The sequence below is a fragment of the Excalfactoria chinensis genome, chromosome 4 (genome assembly GCF_039878825.1).
Source record: "Excalfactoria chinensis isolate bCotChi1 chromosome 4, bCotChi1.hap2, whole genome shotgun sequence".
Classification (NCBI taxonomy): domain Eukaryota; kingdom Metazoa; phylum Chordata; class Aves; order Galliformes; family Phasianidae; genus Excalfactoria; species Excalfactoria chinensis.
In genome coordinates this window covers 15,861,354-15,887,470 of record NC_092828.1, presented here as the reverse complement: position 1 = coordinate 15,887,470, position 26,117 = coordinate 15,861,354, and the positions used below count along the sequence as shown (strand labels likewise).

At 38.3% G+C, this 26,117-nt stretch overlaps 1 protein-coding gene across 7 annotated transcripts in view; it reads left to right on the top strand.

Moving 5' to 3' along the window:
- KCNIP4 (potassium voltage-gated channel interacting protein 4) overlaps nucleotides 1-26,117 on the top strand; it is a 375,533-nt gene that overhangs the window by 91,669 nt on the left and 257,747 nt on the right. The window contains exon 1 of one of the 7 annotated variants that reach the window (XM_072334031.1): nucleotides 5,008-5,842. The exons of 5 other annotated variants lie outside the window; for them this stretch is intronic. In XM_072334031.1, the coding sequence (XP_072190132.1) occupies nucleotides 5,755-5,842 (88 nt within the window). In that variant the 5' untranslated portion in view covers nucleotides 5,008-5,754. Of the gene's footprint in view, nucleotides 1-5,007; nucleotides 5,843-26,117 lie in introns of those variants that run through there. One more of the 7 variants, XM_072334035.1, reaches the window with a different exon arrangement.

The window sequence follows — 26,117 nt, the reverse complement described above, 5'->3', positions numbered from 1 at the left end:
TATCTCTTATGTGCTACATTATCCAAAGAGGTTTTACTAAAGGGTACTGCAGTAATGCAGACTGCTCTCAGTACTTGCAGGACCTGCTTGGAGGGGAAGGCAGACACCATAGGCCTTGCAGTGTGGTAGCCTAACTTTACTTAAGAGACAATTTTAGAGTGCAAGGCAGCTATTTTAACATTACTGCAACCAAGGAGGATGTAGGCTGTAAGCTCTGAGGAGCTGTTTCGAGTGTTGACTTTGCCTTTTCTTTCTTCTCCTTGTGGTAGTAGCTGCAATGGATTCATCCAAATGCACCACAATTCTTTCAAAATTAAGGATGTGAAGACTTGAGCAGTTAGACCTCTAAATCTTAAATTTCAGTTTAATTGGAGAATCAAGCCAAGTCTGCAAACTCACAACATCCACAATTGCTTTGGGCTAGCAAAAATAATGGGGGAGGTAGGGCTTGTAGTGGTAATAATTCCTGAAAATGCTAGGAAAGCCCTTACCTGAGAAGGTGAGATGTAAGTTTGGACCATTTTCAGGAAGTCACAGGGACAAAAAGGTTCTCATAGATGACTTGGGTAATTTATTCCAACTTCCAGCCATATGCATATTCTATATATGTATATATATGTGTATATATATAGAGAGAGAATATAACAGTGAACTCATGAATATTTTTTTCTGACTTGCCCAAGATGTACATATACATTTATTATGATGACAGAATTCTCATAGCTGAATCAGTGCAATGACTCTTCAGTCTTCCTAGGAACACTTTGCATACCTGGTATGCACAAATAAAAGATGTTCCTGATAAACATATATTTTTTTAAGAGATTAATGTTGTTGGTAAAAACAAACAAACAAACAAAATTATCTATATCCAAAACAATATTGAAATGTTTTACATGTGAATATACAAGTGTTTAAATAACTATGGAACCTAGACAGGATACAATTGCTATGACAGTGAAATTAATCTCTTATGATTTTGCAGTAATCTTCCACTAAATAGAGATGCATAAAACTAGTGCAAGCAAATGGAATTGCAACAACTCCAGATACTATTTTCTGTAAGGGTTGAAAGTGGGAATTAATCAACTCTTTGGAGGCAAAATTTAAACTTATTATGAACCGTGTATGTAGACTTATGATAGCAATCCAGGGACACAAAAAAAGACAATATACAAAATCCACCACAACTGTATACTTTTTGATAGTAGCATGTCTTAATATTTTTGAGATTACTCAGAATTGTTTTGATATTGGAAGATATGACCATACGTGCGTACACAATGTGATCTGTATAGTAAGGATGAAAAGACTTCAGTGTTCTGCAAAAAGATTATTCATAACATTGCCCAGGCAGTTTTTTTATAGTTAGCTTTGCATACTGAAATTCAATTTATATTGAACATTAAAGACAGTACTTTAGGTTATGCCGTAAGAATTTTACAGTCTGTGCACAGAATTCAATGTGCAACATGAAAACTACATTATGCTGTTTTATGTTTCAGCAGGTTAAGTCCCAATCTTGTTTATTCTTCAGCAGAAATTTCTGGCTGGCTGGGGAAGGTCAGGCTGAGAAGCTGCTCCTCTTTGACACTGCAACATCCCAGAGTGATGAATATTTAATCAGGCAAGGGAGGACTGTGTGGGAGGTTGAAGCAGCTGTAGCTCTTGGTTGATTGTCTGAAGCATCATCTTAAGAGTGTCCTGTGTAAATGAACTCTTGGGTAAGCTTCAAGGACACAGAGTAGTGTGAAAAGAAACAGGCATTCTGACTGGGTAGCTACTTACAGGAGAGTCAGAAATAAAAGAGGCAAATGACTAGTGTTTTAAGAAAGGTTTTTGTTACACTAGTCAAAGGTTTTATGCAGGCTAAGCCACCAGGTTTTACTGAGCTCCATAATCATAACAGAAAATTAAGTTTTGAAACTATAAAATCATGAAGTACAACACTGGTGGAAGTAATTTTTTTGTTTATCAGGTATCAGCTGTTAGCATGGAGAGTGTGGATGATTTGTTGATATTATGGAAACTGCATGGAATAGCAGTCATTCCTCTGTAGTACTGTTTTAATAAAGCTGTTCGAACTCTGAGGATGTTATTCTTAGCAAACTTTCAGGAGAAGCTAAAAGCTATAGACAAATGCAGGAAGATTGTGTATTTTCAGTGGCATAGGCCAGAGTAAAGGTCTTTTCTTTATGTTGCATATTAAGAAACATTACATGCAGAACAAATAATTAAAGGATACAAAAACAAAAAAAGAATTGTTCCCTATGAAGGGTGAAAATAAAGTACTAAAATAATAAATTTGCTATCTTAACTAGGGATGCTGGCAAGTCCCATTGCCATCTGTCCTGGGGTCTGTGGTAGATATTATTCCCACACAGAGTGAGGTCTAGTCCACATTCCATGTGGATATTTGAATATGAAGTAGATGAAGCAGAAGGATACTTATCTGTTGTTACTATGCTGTTCAGCATAGACAACAGCCATTTAAAACCAAGTAAATTTAGCTTTATCACCTACCATGTTGGTATTGAGCAGTGGGGAAAGGAATATCTACCTGCATCTCTCCTTTCCAATCTCACACTCTACTGTGTAGCAATCAGTGGTTTTCATTACTAAGACTAAAGACTAAATTTGGGCAATAAATAAATAAGGAACAGGAGAATTTTTTCTTACAACTTTGTCTAAAGAGGTGGCTGACACACTCATACAGATGGTAAATGCTACAGAATTCTGCAGCATCTAGTGATTTTTCTGATAATGCTGCATCTATTTTAGATGTTGGCCAACTTTGGACACCTCAGTATAAGAAGATACTGTTGAGTCAAGTAAGAAAAGCAGAGAAGAGCAATTAAACACATTAGGCACTCTGATTTAGGAGGATTCTTGCATTTATGACAGGTGAGAAGCAAGAGAAAGATCTGATGATGGTCATCTACATGTGGCAACTGTTTGCTCTGCTGCTCGTAAATGTCTCACTGTTACCTTGAGCTCACCCATCTGCTTGTTCTTGCCCATCTGTTACTTCTTGCCATGTAACTAAGCAGTACCTCTGTTCTTTAAAATAAGAAGGCTGATAGAAACATTCACTTGTGGAATTCAGCCTTTACCTTACACACGTAAATTCTAGCAACGTTTTTGTCAACAGTGTGAAAACCCCATGCAGGTTTTTGATGTTCCTGGTTGACCCTCCATGAGGCTTAGGCATTTTAATTGATTTGTTGTCATTTTCAGAAGAGTCAGACTCATCTTTTTAGGAAATAGCACAGGCCAGACAGTTCAGGAGGGAATTCAATGCTTTGAAGATGGACGGGTGTTAAAATATGTGATAAAATGTACAGCATAAACAGTCCCTGAGAAGCTGATCAGTTTGTGTATTCTGTGTATACTGCTTCAGCATGTGCTGAAGGTTGAATCTATAGGTTGAACAGAACTGATTTTCATAGAAGCAGTGTTTCACTGCTGTTTTTCTTGTGGTGATTCTTCTAGCTTTGTTTAGAAATATTCACAGAACTATTTGATTAATAGCCATATGATACCATACACTACACTTCAGGACAACTTTTCTATTTTGCATTTAAAATGGACTGCTGCTATGATTTGTCTTCTTTAAAACAAGTAAATAAAAACACATATCCTACCTCATGATTTCGTTGTTCCATGTGGCATCCGGGATGCCAATCAACTAGCCTAGCTAAATTAATTTGAAAGTCCAAGAGTTTACAATGGACACTTACTTCATCCTTCCATTTTGCTTTTCCTAAAATCTGCAGGGGGTAAAATGTTTTGTTTGCATATATAGCAAAGCTGATATAAAGCTGATATTTTCCAACTTTTCCACTTTATTGCACTGGAAGGTGTTCACTGACAAAACAGCAGTCACTTTATCACACTTTTCCATTGTGATTTCCTGACCACTCTTCCCTCATCAGCTTTTTGACTTGGATAAGCAGCTTCAGTCCAAAGATTAGTTGACCATTTGTGCTGAGCAGAGAAATAGGGGAGCTAGATGTGGATCTGAATACTGCACTGTTAAAATCCTCTTAATGAAACTGGTCAGAAACCTTTCATGAACCCTTTCTTAGGCAGTAATTACTGTTGAACTCAAGTGTGAAAGGTTTAGCAAAATGAGTCAGACGTGATGCTGCTTTGTTTTAGGGGAGGGGGAAAAGCACAAAACAAAACCCACGGACTTGCTGACAATGTGTATTTAAAGTATTTAGAAAACGGATATTTCAGTTCTTCATTTTGAAGAACGATTGCAGTTGAAAATTTATATACAGCAATTAAAGATGTCAAAGGATTAAGCAGGTCAAGGACTCTGACTGAGCACCATTTGCAGTGGCCTCTTGTTCTCAGTTAAGTAGTGATGTTCCCACTGCTGTTTTCAGTATTTATCTTCACTTCTACCAGCTATTTGGGATGGAAGGTGTTTTGTTAAACTCTTTACATCTAAGTTTTGTTTCCTTTTTCTTTATCTTTCTCTTTTATTTCTCTTTTCTCCTAATGCCTTTTTAAGTTGATGCAATGCTGAAAGTTGCCTGGTTCTTTCTCAGATTGTCATGCACTGTGTCAGTGTGGGGACTTGGAGCTCTGCTTCATTCTAGCTCTCTGTTAGTGGTGCAGCCTCACTGCAAGCAGGAGAAAGCAGGCTTGTTATAGATAGCATACACAGAAATTTTGTCATCTAACTTCAGGTTTGATCGTGCTTTGATGTGTTGATTTTATGATGCATCTATTCTTGCTCAGTGTGTAATAATAATAATAAAAAAAATAGCATGGAAAAGTGCACTTGTGTGTTACACTGTTATTTTTAAAGGCATTCACCAAAATGTTTATGTGGTCAATGCTGTCTTTAAAATTAGATCAGACAGTGATTTTCTTCTGTTAAGCTTTTCCCTAATGGGTTCTTTGTCTTCTTTTAACTGTATTAGGCATTGCCTATTGCATCACCAGCTAATGTGATAGCTGGAGTTGTTCTGTGTTCGTGTGGTTGTCCGAGGGAAATGTGCTTTTCAGATTCTCTGACCGTGGATAAAGACTTCAGCAGAACATGTTTATTAATAGGAAGCACTTCTCTCACGCAAGGCAGAAAACAATGGGTTTATAAGGGACTAGAAATGAACGCGTGTGGCTTCCCATATGCATTCTCGCAGCCATCGGGCAGGGAGCTGGGGCCCACACGGGGTTCTGCTCTTCCACCCGGGGCATCCCGCACCTGGCGGCGGGCATCAGGTCAACGCCGCTCGGAGCCCCTCAGCTCACCGCCTGCTTCCGTGCCCGCAGGTGGAGGCGAAGCGGTCCTCCTCTCTGACCTTGAGCAGCACGATAGCTGTAGCGCTGGGATGTTTCCTCATCAATCCACGGCGTGATATTGGATTATTGTAGCTTTTTCCCACCGCGCCCTCCCCACCTGCCTGCCGTTTCCCCGAGGACGCAGCCTCTCTGTGCGTGTGTGCGCGGTGCCGGGGGAGGGAGGCGGCCCCGCCCCGGCCGCCCCGGGGCTGTGGCTCCACCGAGCGGCCGCGGGTAGCGGCGGGGGCGGCCCCGCGGGGCAGCGCAGAGCACCCGGAGCCCTGCGGGGCTCGGCCCGGCCCGGCCGCTCAGCGAGGCTCTCCCCGGCGGCAGCGGGGGCTGCGACGCGGCGAACGGGGAGGCTGCCAAGTGCCTCAGAAGTTTGCTGGCGGAAACCGGTCCCTCTATCGGCAAAAGTCTCCTGGCTCTCCTCAGAGGAATACGTTGTTGCCTAAGATGAGTGGCTGTAGGAAGCGGTGTAAGCGTGAAATCATGAGGTTTGCCCAGTACCTCCTCAGGCTAATCACAGGTTCTCTTCACACAGGTAACGACCGTTTTTCTTTGTAGCTCTGCAGCATGAGAATTGCCTCAGTTTAAAACAGCGACGGTATCGCTTTGTTGTATTTCTCTTCATCTCGTAATTAATAATAAAAACTGAACTGTGGCTGAGGATAATAATAACAGATACCACGCGCTGTTACGAATAGCGTAGCGCTTAGACGCGCAACGCACTGAGACGCTGCACCCGGAGCAACGCAGGTGCCGGTGCTTCACCCGCTCACGTGCGCGCAGCGGGGCGGCTGGGCTGATGTGGGCGCCGCACGGGCTGCTCGTCCTCGCTGCCCGGCGCTGGGTGACCGTCACTCTCTGCGTTGTCTTTCCCAGGCACTTGTTCTTGCTTACCGTAACAACTGCAATATGGTGCTATCGTATCGCGATGTAAACTTCAAATAATGCTCGTGCGTGCTTTTTGCCCTTAAAGAATTTGGGGCTTAGACAGCTCCGAGGTTAAATTATTATTATTATTATTATTATTTTTTCTTTGTATGCGGGTAAATTCTACTGTTCTGGATGAGGTTTGTAAGCTAAGTTGAACAAACAGCGTGGTTTTCTTTCCAGCACTTTAGAAAATACACTTTTCTTGCAAATGAGCATTTACTGTGGCTATTCCTGCTGCCTGTCAAATGTGACAGCTTCTATTGTGTCAATACGTGTTGGTGAAGCACTGCTCTGCTTCTTTCTAGACTTCGTAAGTCTTTCCTTGGAAAACTCATCAAGCAGAACTTCAGATCCAGCCTTAGCAGTTAATAACCAGTGATGCTAACGTGATTAGTGAGAGCTAAATGCCATTCACTTCACTGAAAGCATCTTGAAAGTTTCTGCTGTTGCTGATGGTGTTGTTCTTATGTCTTACTAACCACTAATGAAAAGACTTGAAAGCAAAGATGACTTTTCGCCACCACTTCATTGATAAATTGCAGTTATCAATATTTTGGGTTACAATGCAATAGAAATCATTGTCAACCAGTACTATGGTACTTGTAACTGATGTGAAACTAGTATAACCTAGTATAGCTTTTCAGTAATTCAGTTACACTGAATGTTAGGTAACATGGAATTTCCCTGACTTTTTCTGTGCTATTCTGAGCTATTCTCTTGTGGTTCCTCCCTAGTGTATTGTATCAATTCAGATTTCTTTGAAACAGGGGCTTCTTGCTCCTGTGAGTTGCTATGGAAATTAAGTAATATATGATGCAAGAAGAAATCTGTATTAGAAATAATGGCCAAAACTCCTATTTCACAAAGTCACTCAAATTTTTCTTTTCCTGTCTATCAAATGATGCTGTTTTTCAGAGTGATGGTTGTATTATGAGATTTCTGAAGTCACAATTCAAAGCCGTTTTCTGGAATTACTGTGGATACTGGTTGCGTTACTACTAAAATACTGTTTCATTTATAATTAAGCAGAGCTCGTTCAGTGGTAAATACTGGAAAGCCAATAAAGTGGTGTGAAATACACTGCTTCAAAGGAAACAAGCAAACCTTTGTTAACACTCCTGTATACTTCTTTTTTTTTTTGTCTCTTTCACAGAACTCTTGGGAACTGAGAAAGTTCAGAAGTTTCCATTCCAGTTTTATTACAGACAACAGTTGTATCTTACTACTTTTATTAGGATAATAGGACTGGTATGCTCGTATATACCAAATAACTCCAACGTGGTGTGATAGTAGCTGAATTGCAAAAGTACAGAGCTCCCCTGTTCAGTTCTTGCATTGCTATCTACTTATCAACCACAATGGTTGCAGTAGCAGTTAACCAATCCCCCTGCAAAATCTAATGTATAATTCATTGTGTTGATAATGAGATATTAATAAAGATGAATGAGGAAGTTTAGTTGAAAGTATTAGAAAAATTACTTGTGCGTTGAAGATAGTGCTCTCTGAGCATTCATTCCAAAATACAGGATTGCTTTCACAAACTGAAGCATGTGCTTACTGAGGCTTTCACATGCAGGCAGTCTGCTCTGCTTACATGACTCAAGTTGCCATCTTATTTTTGAATGGTAGATATTTAGTAAGAAGTGCAATGGGGGTAATCCAACCTTTCCTGCTGATGAGGTCTGTTCCCTGGTTTCTCTTTTGAGTATTCATTCATCTTTGTTCTTAATCTTAAATTGAATCTACATGTTGAAAGTTCATACTCTAAATCTGATCTGTACTTTTTTTCCTGTATGGGTTGGTGTGATGATTATAACCTTATCTCATCAATATAAATCAATATAAGGACTGTTGTAATTCTTTTGTTTTCTAATAAGGGTAAAGAGGGCAAATGCAGAGGTTTGGTTTTTCGCCAAGATAAGCAGTCGCTATTCATGATTGGCTTTACTGTTCACATTTTGTAACCATTTATGACATTAAATAGACCTGTTCTATGGCAAAGTTTAACACTTAAAATAGAAATAGAATTACCTTATGTAGCTGTGATGCTATGTGTTTAATATTAAATTCAGCCCTAACAGTGTTAGTGAAACTGTTCCCTTACTTGAAGATAAATGCTATGTAAATCTTCGCAGTGGGCTTTAAATTGTCATCCCTTCTCAAGTAAGTCCAGATCATCCTTATTTATTTATTTATTTTTCTTAACAATTCATTACTATGGTTGACAGCAAAATGTAACGAGAAGTCTTTTAAACAGAGTTTTTCATTTTCTGTAATTTCTGCTATATATAAAGCTGATGTAATTTTACAGCTTAAAGCAGACTCCCTCACATACCTGAAGATAGCATAACACTTCTCAGATGTCATTCCAAGCTCTACTCTTGGTACGTAGGCCTGCTGCCTTATGACTTGTGTTGGAAGTGCTTATTCTTTGAGATGTTGTCACTTCAGTTGAGAATTTTTCAGTGTTCGGATAAAACACGAGTTTGTATATTACAAACACTGATATTTGCCACTGAGAGAAAAATAAATGGGTTGTCAATTACTTCGAAGTGGAAAAAGCAATTTCAGAGCAATTGTTAGGAAGCTTTTCTTAACTGTTATAAACAGTAAAGTATGGAAAACAGAGATGTTAAAGCAAAACCACCATTGGTAAATTTTCATAAGTATGCTTGTATTAAACTTTCACACATGTTCATATTAAATGCATAGAGGCTAGAATTTCCAGGATGGATTCAAACTCCCAGTTGTTATGAGTTTACAAAGAAAGAGAACAGTTCTGGTTGTGGTGTTGTGCTCTCTCTCCAACAGCCAGACAAAATCTCATTCTTACAGGCTTATAAAGGTGGATCTATGGATTGATTTTTATTTTTAATCTATATAACTTACAGATTGATGCCAGTTCTCTCTACTTCTTAATCATACAGCCCAGGACATGTGAACATCACAGGAGCAGAACAAAATGGTGACAAGGTGTCTGTCTTTGCTACTAATTAGAGAAATCATTGAGGGGAGGGTAGATCTGAAGTGGGTTTGAGCTCCGCTCCATTAAATCGTTCAATAAAGAGATCTGTATGATCTGTGTCATCATCACATCACTTTTTGACATTCATCTTCAACAAAGAACATGGAGGAATCCTGAATGCTTTCATAGAATTATAGAATGGCCTGGGTTGAAAAAACCCACAATGATCATCTGGTTTCAACCCCCCTGCTATGTGCAGGGTCACCAACCAGCAGACCAGGCTGCCCAGAGCCACATCCAACCTGGCCTTGAATGTCTCCAGGGATGGGGCATCCACATCCTCCTTGGGCAAGCTCTTCCAATGCACTATCACCCTCAGTGTGAAAACCTTCCTCCTAATATCTAACCTAAACCTCCTCTGTCTCAGTCAGTGAACTCTTGGTCGCTGAGGTTAGCTGCTTTGGAGCTATCCTATTTGCTTTGTACCATCTTTCTGTTATAGATGGGTCAATTTGACTTTTTCTCCCTCATAACTAGCAATAAGACTAGAGGGAATGGCCTCAAGTTGCACCAGGGGAGGTTTTGATTGGATATTAGGAAAAAGTTCTTCTCTGAAAGAGTTATCAGGTTGGTTGAGTGAGTGTCCCTGGAGGTGTTCTAGAAACACAAGGTGTTGTACAGAAGAACATGGTTCAAGATCATCTAGTCCAACTTTGGTGATTCTATGATATCCTCAAGTAAATTATGTGGGGAGTACTGAGACCAAATGCTCCACTGGACAGGTTTCTTTAATGTTCCCTTCCTACTTCATTATGCAACAGCAAATTAATAAAGCAATCTTTAAATTTCATGAAGATGAATTGAAGTACTTTCTAGGAGTGTAATAGATTTGTTAGTGACAGTAGCTGGATGCTTCAGAACAACTTTTTCATTACATTGAGGAGGTTATGTAAAATGAAAATGAGGAGGATAATTATCTCTTAGTTCTCATATTTAATTATATCATCTTTCCCTTCTTTCTTTTTTTTTTTTGTTTTGTTAGATTTTAAGTAAAAAAATTAAAAACTTTGATCTGATCTGTGAATGATCATTTTAAATATGACAAATGAAATGATTCCAGCAATAAATAGATTAAATTACTTTCCAATTCCTGGTGAAAATTAGAGATGGAAAAAGTATTGTACTTTTAACGTAGAGAAGTTTCCTCTTTTGATGAAACATACCTAAACAAATTCAGTTTATCTTTTTCTATGGAATAGATTCTCTTGCATAGCTTCACGAATGAGTGATGCTGAAAATCCAGGTGTTTAAATAGGTGTAGAAAACAGCTGTCAGATTGCCACTAAGATGGTCTCTGCAGACCTTGATGTAGAATTACAGTGAGGGAAATATTCCTGCTTTATTAATGTTAATTCCATTACTTTTAATAGTAGTGTTTTTCCTCCATGTGGTTTTGGTTGGTTGATTTTTATTTTTGATAAAATAAAAATACACAATTTAGCCAAAGCTATGGAGTTACAGTTAACTGAAGATTTAATATGAGCACCGGTAAGACACGTTGCTTCTTGTTTCCAAACTGGGAGAAATATGAATTAATAAAAAGATATTTCTGGTGATGATTTGTTTTTTAGCTATTGCCAAGTATTTAAAACAAACAAACCACCAACAGCAATATAAAGAAATTCTAAACAGCAGAGCAGGTACTCTTTGCTTCTAATACATACTGCTTGATTAGGTTCATAGAATTGAAGATTCTGGCAAACAAGTGCTGGAGGATAAAACTCAGATGGCTTAGATGATTACAGTCCATGGGCATCTGCCTGACTCCAGCTAAAGCTGAGCTTCTTGTTCGTCAAACCTTGCCCTGCTCTGGATTCCATCCAGGTCTGTGCAGGTACATGGCTGCAGCTTCATACCCCTGTGCTATGCTGCAGGCTGGCTGCGAGGTGCTGAGCATGATTAATGAGCTGAGAAAGTACCTCCTGGGCAGCAGGGTCTGGCAGAGATTGGCTGAGCTCAGAGGATTAGAAAGACCTCTGTGCTTCTGAGCTTGAAAATGAGAAGGTGCTTTGTGTTTTGAGCAAGTAGAGAAGTGGTTTTGCTGAGGTTTTTGGTGCAATAGTGTGGCCCTTTAGCATTTATCCCTCAAATCTGTTTCCATTAAAAACATTAGGAATTGCAATAAAAATGCTTCATGACTGACACACTTGACACATTTCTACTGAAAGTGATTTGATGAACTGAAAAGAATTACCGAAAGAAGCAGGAGTTGGTTTTTTTTTGTTGGTTTTTTTTTGTTTTTGTTTTTGTTTTTTTTTGTTGTTTTGTTTTTTTTTTTTTGGTTTGTTTTCCCTGTTTCTACCTCCATCCTTGGATTAATGGCTTTGGCCTTTGAAAATTTCAGGTAAACTTTAAAAGGTTGAGAACGGAATTAAAAAAAACAACAAGCTAAGAAAAGAAAATGTGAAGCATTTAGTGAATGGATTTTGTAATGGAATAAAGGTTCGATAAAAAGGAAAAAAATACAAATAGAAGTTATTAATATTCTGGTTCAGTTCTGATTTGATGCTTAATTGCATTGATCATGTAACCTTCTGAAAGACCCTCCCTGACTTTGCACTCACTGAGATTTATTAGCTTAGTGCACAACAAAATAAATGAATGAGGACTTACACTTGCTGGCTACCTCTGCCTTACAGGAATAATTTTCTGGAAGTGAAAATTTAAAAGAAATCGTGGATAAAGTGCAGCTACTCATAAGAAAGCATAAAAGGGAATACAGTTTCTGATAGCCCTTACAAAAGCAATAGCAGTGAAAAATTATGTTACTGTACTGCATGGGAATATACAAAGTAAAGAAGTGGAAATAAATCTTCATCTTTCCACAAGCACAGTGGTCCTTAAAGCAAGTTGAGCAACTGCATCTTTCTGAGCCGTGCTGTGGAGCGTATGTTGAAATGCTTTGGTTGGAGAAAGGCCTACAAGTAGTGCTTGGCTGTCTGTGGCCTAGTAATATATGAGGCGATACAATTAGTCAATTAAAAGAGTTTTTAAAAGGCAAGTTTTTCATCTCTTCAGTAAAATCTTTTAAAATGCCTTTTTGGTAAGCCATTTGCCTTCGAAAGTACCAGTAGTAGATTCTCACAGATCAGGAGAGCTGAGACCTGTTAGTTTGATTATGGCCCTGCTTCCCATGCAAGAAGCACATTTTGTAGTGAGCCTCTCACTACATGAAAGACACTGAGGTGCTGGAGCATGTCCAAAGAAAGGCAATGAAGCTAGTGAAGGGTCTGGAGTATGAGTCTTAGGAGGAGTGACTGAGGAAACTGGAATTGTTTAGTCTAGAGGAGTCTCAAGGGAGACCTAATCATTCTCTACAGCTCTCTAAAAGGAGGTGGTAGTGAGATGAGGGCTGGCCTCTTCTCTCAGGTAACAGTGATAGTATGAGAAGTAGTGGCTTCAGGTTGTGCCACATTCAGATTGGGTGTTAGGAAAAATTTCTTCTCAGAAATAGTGGTGAGTTATTGGAACAGGCTGCCCAGATAGGTGGTGGAGTCACCATTGCTGGAGGTGTTTATGAAAAGAGTAGGTGTGGCATTGAGTGACAGGAATGGGTTGATGATTGTAGTAGATGTTCCTGGTGGTCTTTCCAACCTTAGTGACTCCATGATTCTATGAACTTTGCACTTCCTAGCACTGTTCTCTGAATGTTTGTGCACCATCTCTAAGGCATTCCTGGAATTAGCTATGGGGTCCTTTTATTAGGCTTCTTGAATCAGCATCTCCTAAGCACAGGAGGTGGCAAAAAACAAAGGTTTAGAAACTAGAATGAAGCAGCATGGCAAATGTTATGACCTTGCATCTGGAGGTTTGTTCTGTTGCTACTGCGTTAGATGTGTTTAAGGGTCAGCTGCTAGTAGATATTTGTTTATTTTTTATTTCTGATTTTTAAGTTCAGATACTGGACTTGTCATTGTGGATCAAGGTAATTTAACACATGTGCAAGCAGAGCAGATGAACATCCCTGTCTTTCTGCCCTCTGTACAGTGCTCAGGAAAAGCCATGCACTATTCTTGGATCTCTGCAGCTATCTCTTTGTTTCTCAAACTTCACAATGGAGATACATGCAACAATAAAATGACTAAGGACTTCTTCTTGGCCACAGCAAGAGCAGCCTTTTTTTTTGCAAGTACACCAAGAGCTGTGGGGTGTTCTTTTTTAGACCTATCCAAAATCCTTTCCAAACTGACCCATATTGAACAATTTTAGCCCTTTTCCATGCAGGAAACATACTATTCTCATCCCAGTTTCCCAATCACATGATTTCAGGAGGTGATTCTTAGTGCTGTGACTGCAAAGCTGTCTCTGCTTCAGGGTGAATTTGATTAAGTGGATGAAAGAAGCTTATCACACGAGGGTTTTAATTGAGCTTTCCTATTGCTCTTGCAGCAGAGAAGTCACTGGGCTGTAACCCGCAGGGATGTGTTTCTCTGAGTTTGGAGCACAGCGTGGCACATCAGAGGGCTTTTGCTGAAGAATGGGTCTAACTCTCAGAAGTAGGCTACTGAATGAGTAACACTAGGAGAATCCTCTTCTCTCTATTTATTTACAGATTCTTGCTAAAAATCACAAGTGGACAGAAAAGGCAGCTGTATTTTTTTTTTTTTCCCCTAGCACTTAGAACTGTTTTGAGTAGGATTTTTTTTTTTTTTTTTTAAATTTGGTCCTATTTAAGAATGTCTTACTTAAGTGTCTATGTTATATAAGCCTACTGAAAATACTTCTGTATTTCTTTTCTGTCGTTCACCGCAATAAGTGATTATCTTACAACAAACAATAAGATTTTCTAATAGCGGTGCACCAGTATGCATCCACTGTAATAAAGTTTTGTTTCTCTCTTGTAACTCTGAAAGAAAATTTTATTATTTATTTTAATAAATAGTACAGGGCAGACTCTTGAGAAGGTAATTTACAGCCCTGTTTGTTAAGCATAAATCCATAGAAAACAGCACTGCTTAATTACTGCAGCGTGTAATGAAGAAAAAAGTAAGGAAACTTTGCTGTGAGTTCTTAGCGCCATTTCTCCAGTGATGTTTAACATTTTCTTTGTCAGTTCTAATGTAACTACAGAATTTCTACCGTCTTAATTTTTTCACGTGCATAGGGTGAAGTTCTGACACATAGTGCTAAACTATAACAAAGGAACATTGCTCTGTGTTAAAATCCAGCAATGATAAATGGATCAATGAACCCAGCCAGAGATGGAGTAGCAGGTGTAGGCAATTTTTGGACAAATCTATGAAGAAGGAATGAACAACAGTTTGGAAGCTTTAATGGAGGCTTTTTTGTTATTATGGGGCTTATAGGGAGCTTTAGCAAGCGGGGAAAATGAATTACTGTTCTGAATACAGCTTAATAATGTTTCCTTAGTGTCTGTTGAGAATACTCATAAGGCAAGAAAGACAGTATACTAAATTAAAAATATTTAGAATATTGAAGTAATCATAAATTATGAGAAAGAGCTGACATAAAAAAGATGTTCTATGTGAATAGAATCTAAATAAACTTATTGTAAAAGGAGCTTGTAACATGAAGATGCCACAAGAAGGTTAAAAAATCAACATTCATGGGGAAATAAAGGGCTTCACATATTTCTAAATACTGTTTTTTTTGATGTTGCTGGAAGTTTTTCTTCTGATACAAAATCAGTACCGTTCATCCACAAGATTAGAGGTTTCTTTTTCTGAAAAATGATTCTGGATTTAACATCTATATCAGTGCATCTTGTAGGTGCAGAGGCAGTCTGAACCTCTACGGTCTCTGTTACTTTTTTTATACACTGTATATATGGCACTGTATATATTATCACTTAGAAAATTCTGATTTGCAGAAGTGAAATCTTTGTCACAGGATGCACAACATACAGTGACAAAACCCTCACAGAACCAATCAAAATTTCATCGGACATTTCCAGAATCACAGAATTGCAGGAGCTGGAAGGGACCTCAAGAGATCAAAGTCTAACCTCCCAGCTAAAGCAGGTACCCTACAATAGGTCACACAGGTAGGCATCTGGACAGGTCTTGAATATCTCCATAGGAGACTCCACAGTCTCACTGGGTCACCTGTTCTAGTGCTCCATCACCCTTACCATAAAGAAGTTCTTCCTTATATTTGTATGAATCTTCCTATGTTCATCTTTTATGCCATTGCTCCTTGTCTTATCGCTATGCACTGCCGAGAAGAGCCTGGCCTCATCCATTTGCTTCCCACCTCACTTTAGGTATTTATAAATGTTAATCAGATCCCCTCTCAGTCTCTTTTCCCCAGTGTAAACAGACCCAGGTTACTCAGCCTTTCACCGTTGGTACTTCATGCTTTCTGAGTTTCCTGATTATCTTTGATAACTTTGGCAGTGCAGTCTTGTCATTAAAAAGAAGTCATTTTTGTGGGAGAGTATGGTGGATGCAGTAATGTTATGAGGTTGGCGTTTAAGTAAGTTTCATATTTTTAACTGGCTGATACATCTACGTGTAAAATATGAGAGAGGAAAAAAACCCACCACCTTATTAAAAATACTTTTTTAAAAAAAGTCCTATTGGCAAATACATTAGTTAAATTTCGCATGAGTTTTCATCATAATTTTACTAGGGTTTTTGGTTTATCATGTACCTGGCTTCCATGAACATCTTTTTAATATTATCCTGAAGAAATAAGATCTACAAGCATGTGGTTTAGAAGCAGGCTATACTATAAGAAGGACTCTGAGGGAAAAGAGGAAGATGTATGGAACTTATTAGCTGTGAGCTTTAAAAAAAGTGATGAAAAATGCTGAGAAAGCCATAGCTTAGTGCATTTCTGCCACACTGTGCATCAAGCTGGAGCAGATTATAAATGTTTTTTTCTGTTGTTCACAAAAAATCAGTCTGCCTGTATACCTCACACATGCTGCAGCTGCAGATCTACTGTGAACTGCAAGCATTTCTCTAGGACGTTGCTCAGAATTTAAACAATGCAATTAATTAGAATGTGTAAATAAACCACTGCTACTCACTCCTTTTGGTAGTTGCAAGTTTTCCCTTCTCAGAAAAAATCTAAAGTGACTGCCTCTTCTTCCTTCAGTTTTCATATATCCCTCTTCCATTAAGCAGCATATGCAGAGCTCCATGTTGTGCAAAATATTTCAGCCTCACATTTTATTGTACCGAATATGGCATATAGGCTGGACGTCACGGATTACTGAAGCACTAGTGAAGACCTAGCACACGTAGAAGGATATCTTGAAGTGCAGGATCTAAAGGCAATACACTAGTCTTTAAACATATTCCTCTGAAATAATCCGCCCTATATTTTTAAGATACTGGCTTATTATTTTCCCACTCATCCTTCCAATGAGTCTTGTTTGAAGTTGTAAGATTTCTTGTGGTAACTGAACAGGAAAAGCACAGACAAAATTGAAGTTGCCATGCTGCATACCATTTATATTGAAAAGTTGTTTGAGTTTTTTATCTTTTTATTCCAAATCTGAATGTTCATTATAATGAAAGATACCGTTAAACTTCTCTTGCAAATTACATGTTGAAAGCATCCGTAGACATCCTTAATGATTCCTGTGTTCTCTGACATCTAAAAGTCCAAGCTACTGACATAAATCATAATGATAATATTAAAAATTCAGCTGTATGTAGGACACGGCACTTGACATTATGTTTAAAGATACTCTTACAAGAACTCTCAGAAAGTTTCCGAATTATGCACATGAAACATTAGGAAATGGCAATACTAAGATTTCCTCAGCTATGTGTGATATAATGCAGTTCTTTATTGTATTGTTGGTGCACTTTTCCTTGAACCACTCACTGTAACTCAGAATATAGAGACAATGAGGGGTAAACTGCAAGTAGAAAGACATTTCAGAGGTTTTGGTAAGCTGCACGTTACCAATCAGGAATTAAATCCTTTGAAAGTCCTTATTAAAGAGTGCAAAAAGGTCTGCTTGCGTTCAAAGGGACAGACTGGGCAGACTGTGGAAGACAAATCATTTGGGAATATATAACTGAATGTTGTTTATTTAAGAAATTTTCTGAGTTGAAAATAGCTGGTAGTTGGAAAAGTACTGGAGGTATATCTGTGTACTTTTTATGTGCTCTTCTGGGCATCAGCTTTGCAGCTACTTCCAGGTACAGGATACTGTGCTTGATGAGACCATGGTCTGACTCAATACAGCCATTCTCATGTTAATATATTAAAAGAAACTTTTTTAACAAAGGATAATAACAGTTTTTGAAGGACAGTAAGGGCAGTTTAACAGTCATAACCCCTGCTGCTTCCATTACTTCTTATTCTTAATGATGTATTTGAGAAAATGTATTGCTCTTCTGGGTTATGGAAATGAAGCATCCTCCTTAGCCTTATCCTCTAGTCTATGTAAGGTATTTAGAATAGTAAACTGCAATTAATATGAAATGCAATTACTGTTTAATTCACATTTAAATAACAGTTCTTTGACTGAAGTGTTACCTGGCTTTAACAGACTTCTTTTTCTTCCCTGAAGGGAAAATAATGCTTTCACGTAGTTGTCATGATATTGCCTGTGATTGAGAATACAAATGATAATGTTTGAAGACCAAACAGAAATACACAAGATGAGTCTAAATACTTTTCTACTCCACCAGGCAATTGTACTTTTTGGTGTTCTCAGAATGGGTTGGGAGCTTATTAATGGAAGCAAAGATGGGAATCAGTAGTAATGTCAATATATTTTGGTAATTAAACAATATAAAAGCTCCTGTGTTTTTGGATCTACCTCGTAGTTTTATATCCGGCTGTTAAGTGAAAGATGAAAGCTAGGAAAAGAAATGAGAAGCCATGGTAATCACACTGGTATGCTTATAAATGCTTTTAGATGATTGCAGTAAGCGTACTTTTTTAAGTTGAATGAATGGCAGTTCCTTCAAAATGGGGTTAACCATTCAGTTATATGTAAGAGTGTGCATGAGCTGTTTTGAATGTGAACTTGCATTCACAAAACACATTTCCCCCATTTATCAGCTAATTTTAATTTGTCCATTCTGTTAGAACAATAAAGGCAGGTTATTGTCAGTTCAATATTGTATCTGGATATAATGTAAATTGTCTGGAAAAGGGGCAACAATAAGCAAAGTTGGAACTACGTGAGCACTGAAGTGAGTGCTAAGAGCACTTCAGTCTTTAATATTTTTCTGAGTTATTGGCACAGATTCAGGTTGGATGTTAAGAAAAAAATTACTCTTTGAAAGTGTGGTTAGGTGCTTGAACAGGCTGCCCACAGAGGTGGTGGAGTCACCATCCCTGGAGATGTTCAAAAAACATTTAGGTGTTGTACCAAGGGGCATGGTTTAATGGGGAAGTATTGATAGTAGGTGGGTGATTGGACTGGATGATTGTTCTTACAAGATATCTTTTTCAACCTTGTTGATTCTGTAAAGACAAGTAGAAACAATAGAATTGTGGAAACATAATGTTGCTTTTTGGCTGTGGAGAAAGCCAACCTTCTGCTGTGTTACACTGGTGGTTACCTGTTTCTGTGCAGTAACGTAACGTGGCTCATTGCATACCACTGTTTTGTTTCTCAGTATGATGTGACAACCAATGTGTACTCTAAAATATTTTAGGAGTGTATGGATTTTTAAACAACATTTATTGTTTCTGTGTGCAACCCCATTTATCCAAATTCTACTTGCACATTGTTATATGTCTCTGAATTTGTTCAGATATTGAGATGCTTTGTGGGGCACTGAGCTCCTAATCTGCCTCTTGTATTTTCAGAATGACAGCTTCTGTCAGGGAAAAAAACACAATTCTCTTTAATATCTCTTTCAGTTCTGAATTTAAAATACCCATTTTGAAGTAATTTTGAATACAAACAACTTGGGAGTTGGATTCCACTGCAAAAGTTGTATGAATTAGTTCAGCTGACTGTCTAACCATTGACTCTCAACACGTTCAGACTTTGGTTCCTGAGTACAGATTGCAGTTTTCATATTTTTTACAAGACTGTAATGCTGTGCAGTTATGTGTAAGCTCTGACCTTTCTTTGGGGGTCCCTCCCACAAATGATGTCAAGAAACTAAGATTTTATTTCTCAAAACATTTTCATAAAGCTACAACTGCTATTCTTACAGACTCTGTTTTCCAGATGCTACTCTTCAGTATTTCACTAGGACACATCAGTAATTCTTTATTTGAAATTCTATTCCAAATAATGTTGATACCCTAATTATAAAAATTGAGTTTTGTAAGTACTGTGTCCTCTTAATATATTTTTTGAAAATAAGCTTATAAAGTATTACTGGGAAAGGGTGCCAGGCTCTATCACTTTTAAAACTGACAATAATTTGATTTTTCCTCTTGAACTCTTTATAGAATGCCCATCTTAGGCAACATAACTAAATCTAAATGTACATTTAAAGGGTCTGGGATAGGGAAAAGTCTGTTTTCACCAGCCAGCATACTTCATTAATTTAGGAAATTGAATAAAGCTGAGATGAGCTACTAAATTTTGTGTCTCTATTAGTCTGTTTTCTATTGGCAGTTTTGTTATTGTTTAAATCATTTTTATGAGGCCTTTGATCAAAATCAAAATGCGTTTAGCATTTATTATGTGCAGATCCCTTTGCGTATTCCCATGGTAATCTTCAGTTTATTTCAAGAAAAACAATGGTAACTGATTACTCATATTTGATTTGTGGCAATGCTTGTAAGGATCAGCAGAATGTAGATTCCTTATTCAGTTCCTAGAATAGGAATTTACACTTTTATTTATGCCTCAGAAGTTTTTTTTCCTGAATATTTTTTAGCCTAGTAGCTGCATTTCACCATGTTACTGAGAGAGGAATTGCATAAAACTCCTGGGGCAGAGTTTCTTCTCAGCTGAGTTTCTTGGATCAGAACTTAGTACAAGGAGGGTGCTCAGGTTTGTCATATGGCATCAGTGTGCTCTCATCCAAGTTGACTGAGCCTCCTGGCTCTTCTCTGGCCTAACTACCGACACGAATGTGTTGGAACTCATGAATTAGTTAATTACTGTAAATGTGAGTCTAATGATTTTATTCACTTAGTCAGATATCCCAAAATATCACGTGTCTGTGTCTGGACAAACAATTACTAAATGCCATTGCTCATGAATTCATGTACTGCAGTCTTGCACAACTTTTGTAGGCTTCTTCTGTTATCAATTCAGGAAAGGAATATCAAAATATGATAAATCTAATTAGTCATCTTTATGTGGTGATTTCATTCAAATTAAGTCTGCTACATTTAAGAGGGATCAGAACTATAGTGGCCTTGCTGTAGCTTAGCATAATTCCCTTCTCAAGAAATTTAAGCAAATAAAGTCTGGAGTGCTGGAGCAAGCTGCCCAGAGAGGTCCTGGAGGCTGCTTTGGGCTCCATCCTGTGTGCCTGCTGTGGGGAACCTGTGTTATCAGGGAGGTGAAGTAGATGGTGTCCAGAGGACCCTTCCTATAACTCTGTGGAAATTTATATTAATTCTGAAGAAGGTCTCAAAAAGAGATTGAATTCATTTTAACTACTTAACCTTACTATTAATTACTGTTTAAATTTACTACATAGTCTGTGTGCAAAACTCCTCAGTCAGTACATCTCACTGAAGATGAGGACACTTTTGATTTCTTTTAACAGCTAATAACTTTTATAAATGCAAGCAAAGATTACATACAAATTTAATGCCAAAAGGAAAAGGGGGGAATGTAAAACAAGGCTTGATGTAAAAATGACCTTAATGTCAAGAAGATGGATGAGAGGAGGAGGTGGAGAGGGAAGAAGAGACAGTGCAAGTGGCAGTAGTATATAAAAATGTACATATGTGCATAGACAACTATGTGATTGTGTGCCAGATCCATCCTTGATGTTAAGACAGCAACACATCAGTACCCAGATGAGAGTTTAGACTAAGAGGAATAGTTAGGACACGGTGTGGTATTATGTCTTCAGTCCTACAACTTTGTGTGAGTGCTGTATCAAGCTGATAATTTTTCTAAAATGTAACATTTCCTCAAAGCCAGACACTCTTTCGAGTGCATGGGGAGACAGCAGTAACTACGGTCTCAGTTAGGAAGACTGAAATGCTGGCAGTGGCTGACATTCACTCCTCCATCTGTGTTCAGCATATCTGGCTGACATCTGGTTTTGGAAGTGTCATCACAGCTAAAGCCCTCCCTTCTTGCTGCACACAGGTGCATCTGAGTGCTATCATGTGTCCAAGTTGCTCTGAAAGTTTAATGCTGAGTGACAGATGTGAACGGAAGCAACAGGGCATTCCTGCCCCTGTGAAGAACCACCAGATGAAGTGCTTGAAGCTCCACAAATAACCACTGTAATCTATTGTGAGAAACAAATTGAATTGTATGTATTGCTTACAGGAAGTTCTGGACTGATCTATTAAATTACTTACCTGTTTTCTGTGCAGGATCATACTGTGTCAGTAATTGAAATGCCATCCATTTGAGGCAACACAGGAATAGAGGAAGGCCAGGAAGGCCAGTTCTGTTGTGACTAATCTGTGACTGAAAATTTTTTACCAATGTGGTCATACCATATAGCAAAAAATGCGTTCATTTGTTCATTTTCATAAAAGGAGTAAACTTTGGATTTATTCATCCAAAAAAGGGATGAATAAATATTTTATAGGTACTGTGAATGGGCAGTTTTCTCTGTATTTTTTTTTTTTTTTTTTTAAGAGTGTGAATAATAGTTTACTTTTTTAATTGTAAGTAGGGTTCATTTGTGAGAAGGAAAATACCATGTAATAACAGAAAACAGAGTATCTAGGATTTTTGGTGCTTGTATGTTGTCTATGTACTTGAATATAAGGAGTATGTTTATCTAAAGCCTGACAAAGCAAGGGGGAAGAGGCAGAAATGGTTGCACCACATTACCTCAGCATGAAGTACAGACTGTAGAGGGGATGTGCTGTGCCAAGGCTTTAGCAAGCTCTAAAGCTAGGCCAAAGGAACTGGATTTGAAGGAAAAAGCCTTCAGATACACATAGTGTCTGGAAGGCGCGTAAAAGAACATTTATCATTGTCATTAATAATTTATTGTAGTACACCCCAGAATATATCAATTACCATAGAGTCATTTGAGTTGGAAGGTACTTTTAAAGGTCATCTAGTCTAAATGCCCTGCACTGACCAGAGACACCTACGGCTGGATCAGGTTGCTCAGAGCCATATCTATCCTGACCTTGAGTGTCTCCAGGGATAGAGCAGCTGCCACCTCTCTAGGCAGCCTGTGCCAGAGCTTCATAATATATCATGAATATACCTGGCTTTGTGTTTCAGTCCATGCTACGTGTTGAAATGTTGAATATGTGCAGCACTTACAGCTCCCAACAGATTGAACATGGCATAGGAAGCCCTGCTGGAGGCCAACAGTTAGGAAACTAATTAGTGCTCAACTTTTTGATTGATTTCCTGTCAGTATCCATTTAAGCTTCATTTTGGCTTTTTCCTGTTAGTTGATAAAACTGATATATTAAGATTTAAAATTAATTTTCTTGTTGTTCACACTGTTTTATTTATTTATTTATTTATTTTCAAGTAGGACAAGGCAGTTTACATGCAGTGAAGTGCTTTGCCTGATTATGCTTTCTGTGCTTCTTAATCTAGTGATGACACAATGTCTTGTGCTTTGAATGTACGACTCCCTTTTGCTTTAACAGTATTTGAAGCTTGCTTTTTAATGCTTTAATACTTTTGCACAGATACTTAATGTTTTGCTTTTATTATTATTACTATTATTATTATTTTAAATGCTGCTACGCTAATATTTTCTTATTAGTCAAGACTAAGTTTCTGTTTTCCAGTATTTATAATCAGCAGAGAGTTCAGCACTCTGGAATGTAAGCTAAAGTTGGCTTTCCTAACTGCCTACAGCTAAGGTTGTGTATACTGGTCCATCTGCCAGTTGTCTTTTATCTCTTCGTTGCCCAGTCACTCAGTTTTGTGTCACGCTTCTGCAATTCTTGTGCTCAGCCTTCACTTCAGTGACAGACTGAATATCATGTACAAATTTAGCCAGCTTAATTATTCATCCTTAGTGCTTGTGAATATGTTGCGCATCAGGAGTTTCAGCACTGACTGCACAGGAAGTCCTCCATGGTCACCTTCCTTTGCTGTGTGTCTGACCAGTCACTCATACACTGTTTTCTGCCTTTGTCTTTTTTTCTTTTTTCCTTTTTCTCTTTTTTAAACTTGTTTGTGAATTCTACTTGGTAGGTCATCTTTTTATTCTGCTGCTACCTTATCAACAGCTGCAGCCATGAGAAAACAGTGAGACTAACACATTAAGGGCTGCCTGTCTCTAAAGTGGTGCCCCCAAATCAAGGTTTGTACTTGTACTGAAGGAAGATGCTGCCATGAAAGCTGCCTCAAGAGATCAGTGCTCTCCTTACATGCAAGTAAGCTGCTGCATGCCCCTTGCTTGGTTAAATGAATTTTAAGTTCTTCATTTAAAAAAGAAAAAGAAAAGGAAAAAAAAAAAAAAAAAAAAAAAAAAAAGGTTATTTCCTCCTTTTAAAATTATTTTCATTTGATTTCTACAATAACAAGACATTAAGACATGAGTAAAGCATGGTCTGTGAAAACTGCTGTAAATCTCTTCCAAACACAACATGCAGAAAATAGGAATCCTGGTCCAATGCTCTATAATACACAATAATGTTTTGCTAAGATACTCCAGTGGATGCTATAGGCAATCATGGATATCTGTCATGATAGATAACAAGGAGAGGCTGACAGGTGAGATTCTTGTTCCACATCCTGACTAGGACAAGTTATTTTGGCTCATGGGTAAAGAAACCAAAACTCCAGTGCCTATATTCTGCTCAACTCCAAGAGCGCTGTGATAAAACTGCTGCCTAACTGCCCATGCCTCAGTCTTTTTTTCAGTTCTGGAGAAGAGATCATTCTGGTAGTGCTGCGTAGCTTGGCATCTATCTTATAATGCAAGGTCTTAAAATATAGAGTCCATTTGGCATTAGACTCCTCAAAAGTCCAGTCCAGAAGATATCTCAAAGGCATGCAGATATGCTACTGTGGTAACGTTACTCAGTACAAAGTAAAGCTACTGGGTCAACTCTCATTTCATTCAGCAGTAAGCCGCAAGCTTCCTTTAATATAATTCTGTAGCAGAGCATTTCCTCATCCCAGCCAGGGGCTGGATACCTCTTTTTCACAAGGTCACCTTCCAGAACAGTGTCTTTGCTCTCTGGTTCTGGCAGTCTGTTCTCTCAGGCAGGCTGGTGCACAGTATCCTGTCTCCTAGTGACACAGAAAACATATTGAGGCTACTAAAAATGCATCATGTGTAATTTGTCATAGATTTTTTTTTCCTCATAACTTCCTCCCCGGGCTGAGAGCAGTAGCTGTTGGAAATTGATTGCTCAAATTATGTGGCAAACTATGATAAATATCCAGGCATAGCTTCTGAAGTAAACTACTCATTTCCATTGCAGTTTGTAAAAATGCAATCAAATGTTCTGAATCCAAGATCAGTGTTTATTATGTTTAATTTGTTTCACTCTCTACTATGTGAGTATCATATGAACCAAATACTGCATAAAAGACCCACTCCTCCTAAAAAAAAAACACAGAACCACCAAAAGCCCTCTCTCTCTCACACATACACATACACAAGAACAGAAACTACATGTTCTAATAAATGGCAAATTAATGTGTATTTATATTTTATTTTGGAGTGCTGCTGGCAAGGGTTTTCTACCTATCACACTGATGTCTGTGAATGTTCCCTTGGTTTAAGCTGTGTTACAGATGTCCTTCATGTTGCACTAAATTCTATAATGCAGACTGGAATTTCTGAAAGGAAAGATGATTTGGCATGATAGAAACAGCAAAAAGATTAAATTCATGGGCCCTAGCTCAAGAAAAGCATGTTGACGTGTTCCTTCCTATAAATATTCACTATGAAACTCAGTATGAAAAGCAGTTGTCTGGATATTTGTTACCCATAAGGGCCATATGTTTCTTTTTTTGTTGTTGTTTGATTGTTTTTCTCTGCATTCTTACAAACATATGATTTCAGCCTTGATTTGTTGTATTTTTTTTCTCACATCAAGCTATGAAATGGCATCATGATGACAAGTTGCTTTTGCTCTCAAGCGTCTAATTAGCAAGCATCAAGTAAGAGAAATATTTCTAAAAATCAAAGAATAGGCCCCAAATGAACATCAATTACTGATATACCAGGCATGTAAGCTATCAACATTAGCAGTCAGTCTTCTGTGTGATTTCTCGGGAGTTTACACCTGGAAAGTTGGCTTCCTTATGGAACAGAAAAAAAGTAGTTCAGTGGTAGGAAAATCATAGAATCATAGAATCACCAAGGTTGGAAAAGACCTAAAAGATCATCCAGTCCAACTGTTCACCTATTATCAATAGCTCCCACTAAACCATGTCCCTCAACACAACCTCCAGTCTTTCCTTGAACACCCCCAGGGTTGATGACTCCACCACCTCCCTGGACAGTCCATTCCAGTGCCTGACCACCCTTTCTGAGAAGTAATACCTCCTAATGTCCAGCATGAATCTCCCTGACTTAGCTTGAAACCATTCCCTATAGTCCTGTCATTAATGACACGAGAGAAGAGGCCGACCCCCAGCTCACTACAACCTCCGTTCAGGAAGTTATAGAGAGCAATGAGGTCTCCCCTGAGCCTCCTCTTCTCCAGGCTGAACATTCCCAGCTCCTTCAGCCTCTCCTCATATGACCTGTGCTCCAGAATGGTGTAACTCGGTTTTTATTTTTTTCCCCTCCATTTACTTAGGAAAACTTTTAGAATGTTGCATTAGAAATGTTCTCTGGAATGTTATAGGCCATAGAATTTATGTATATTT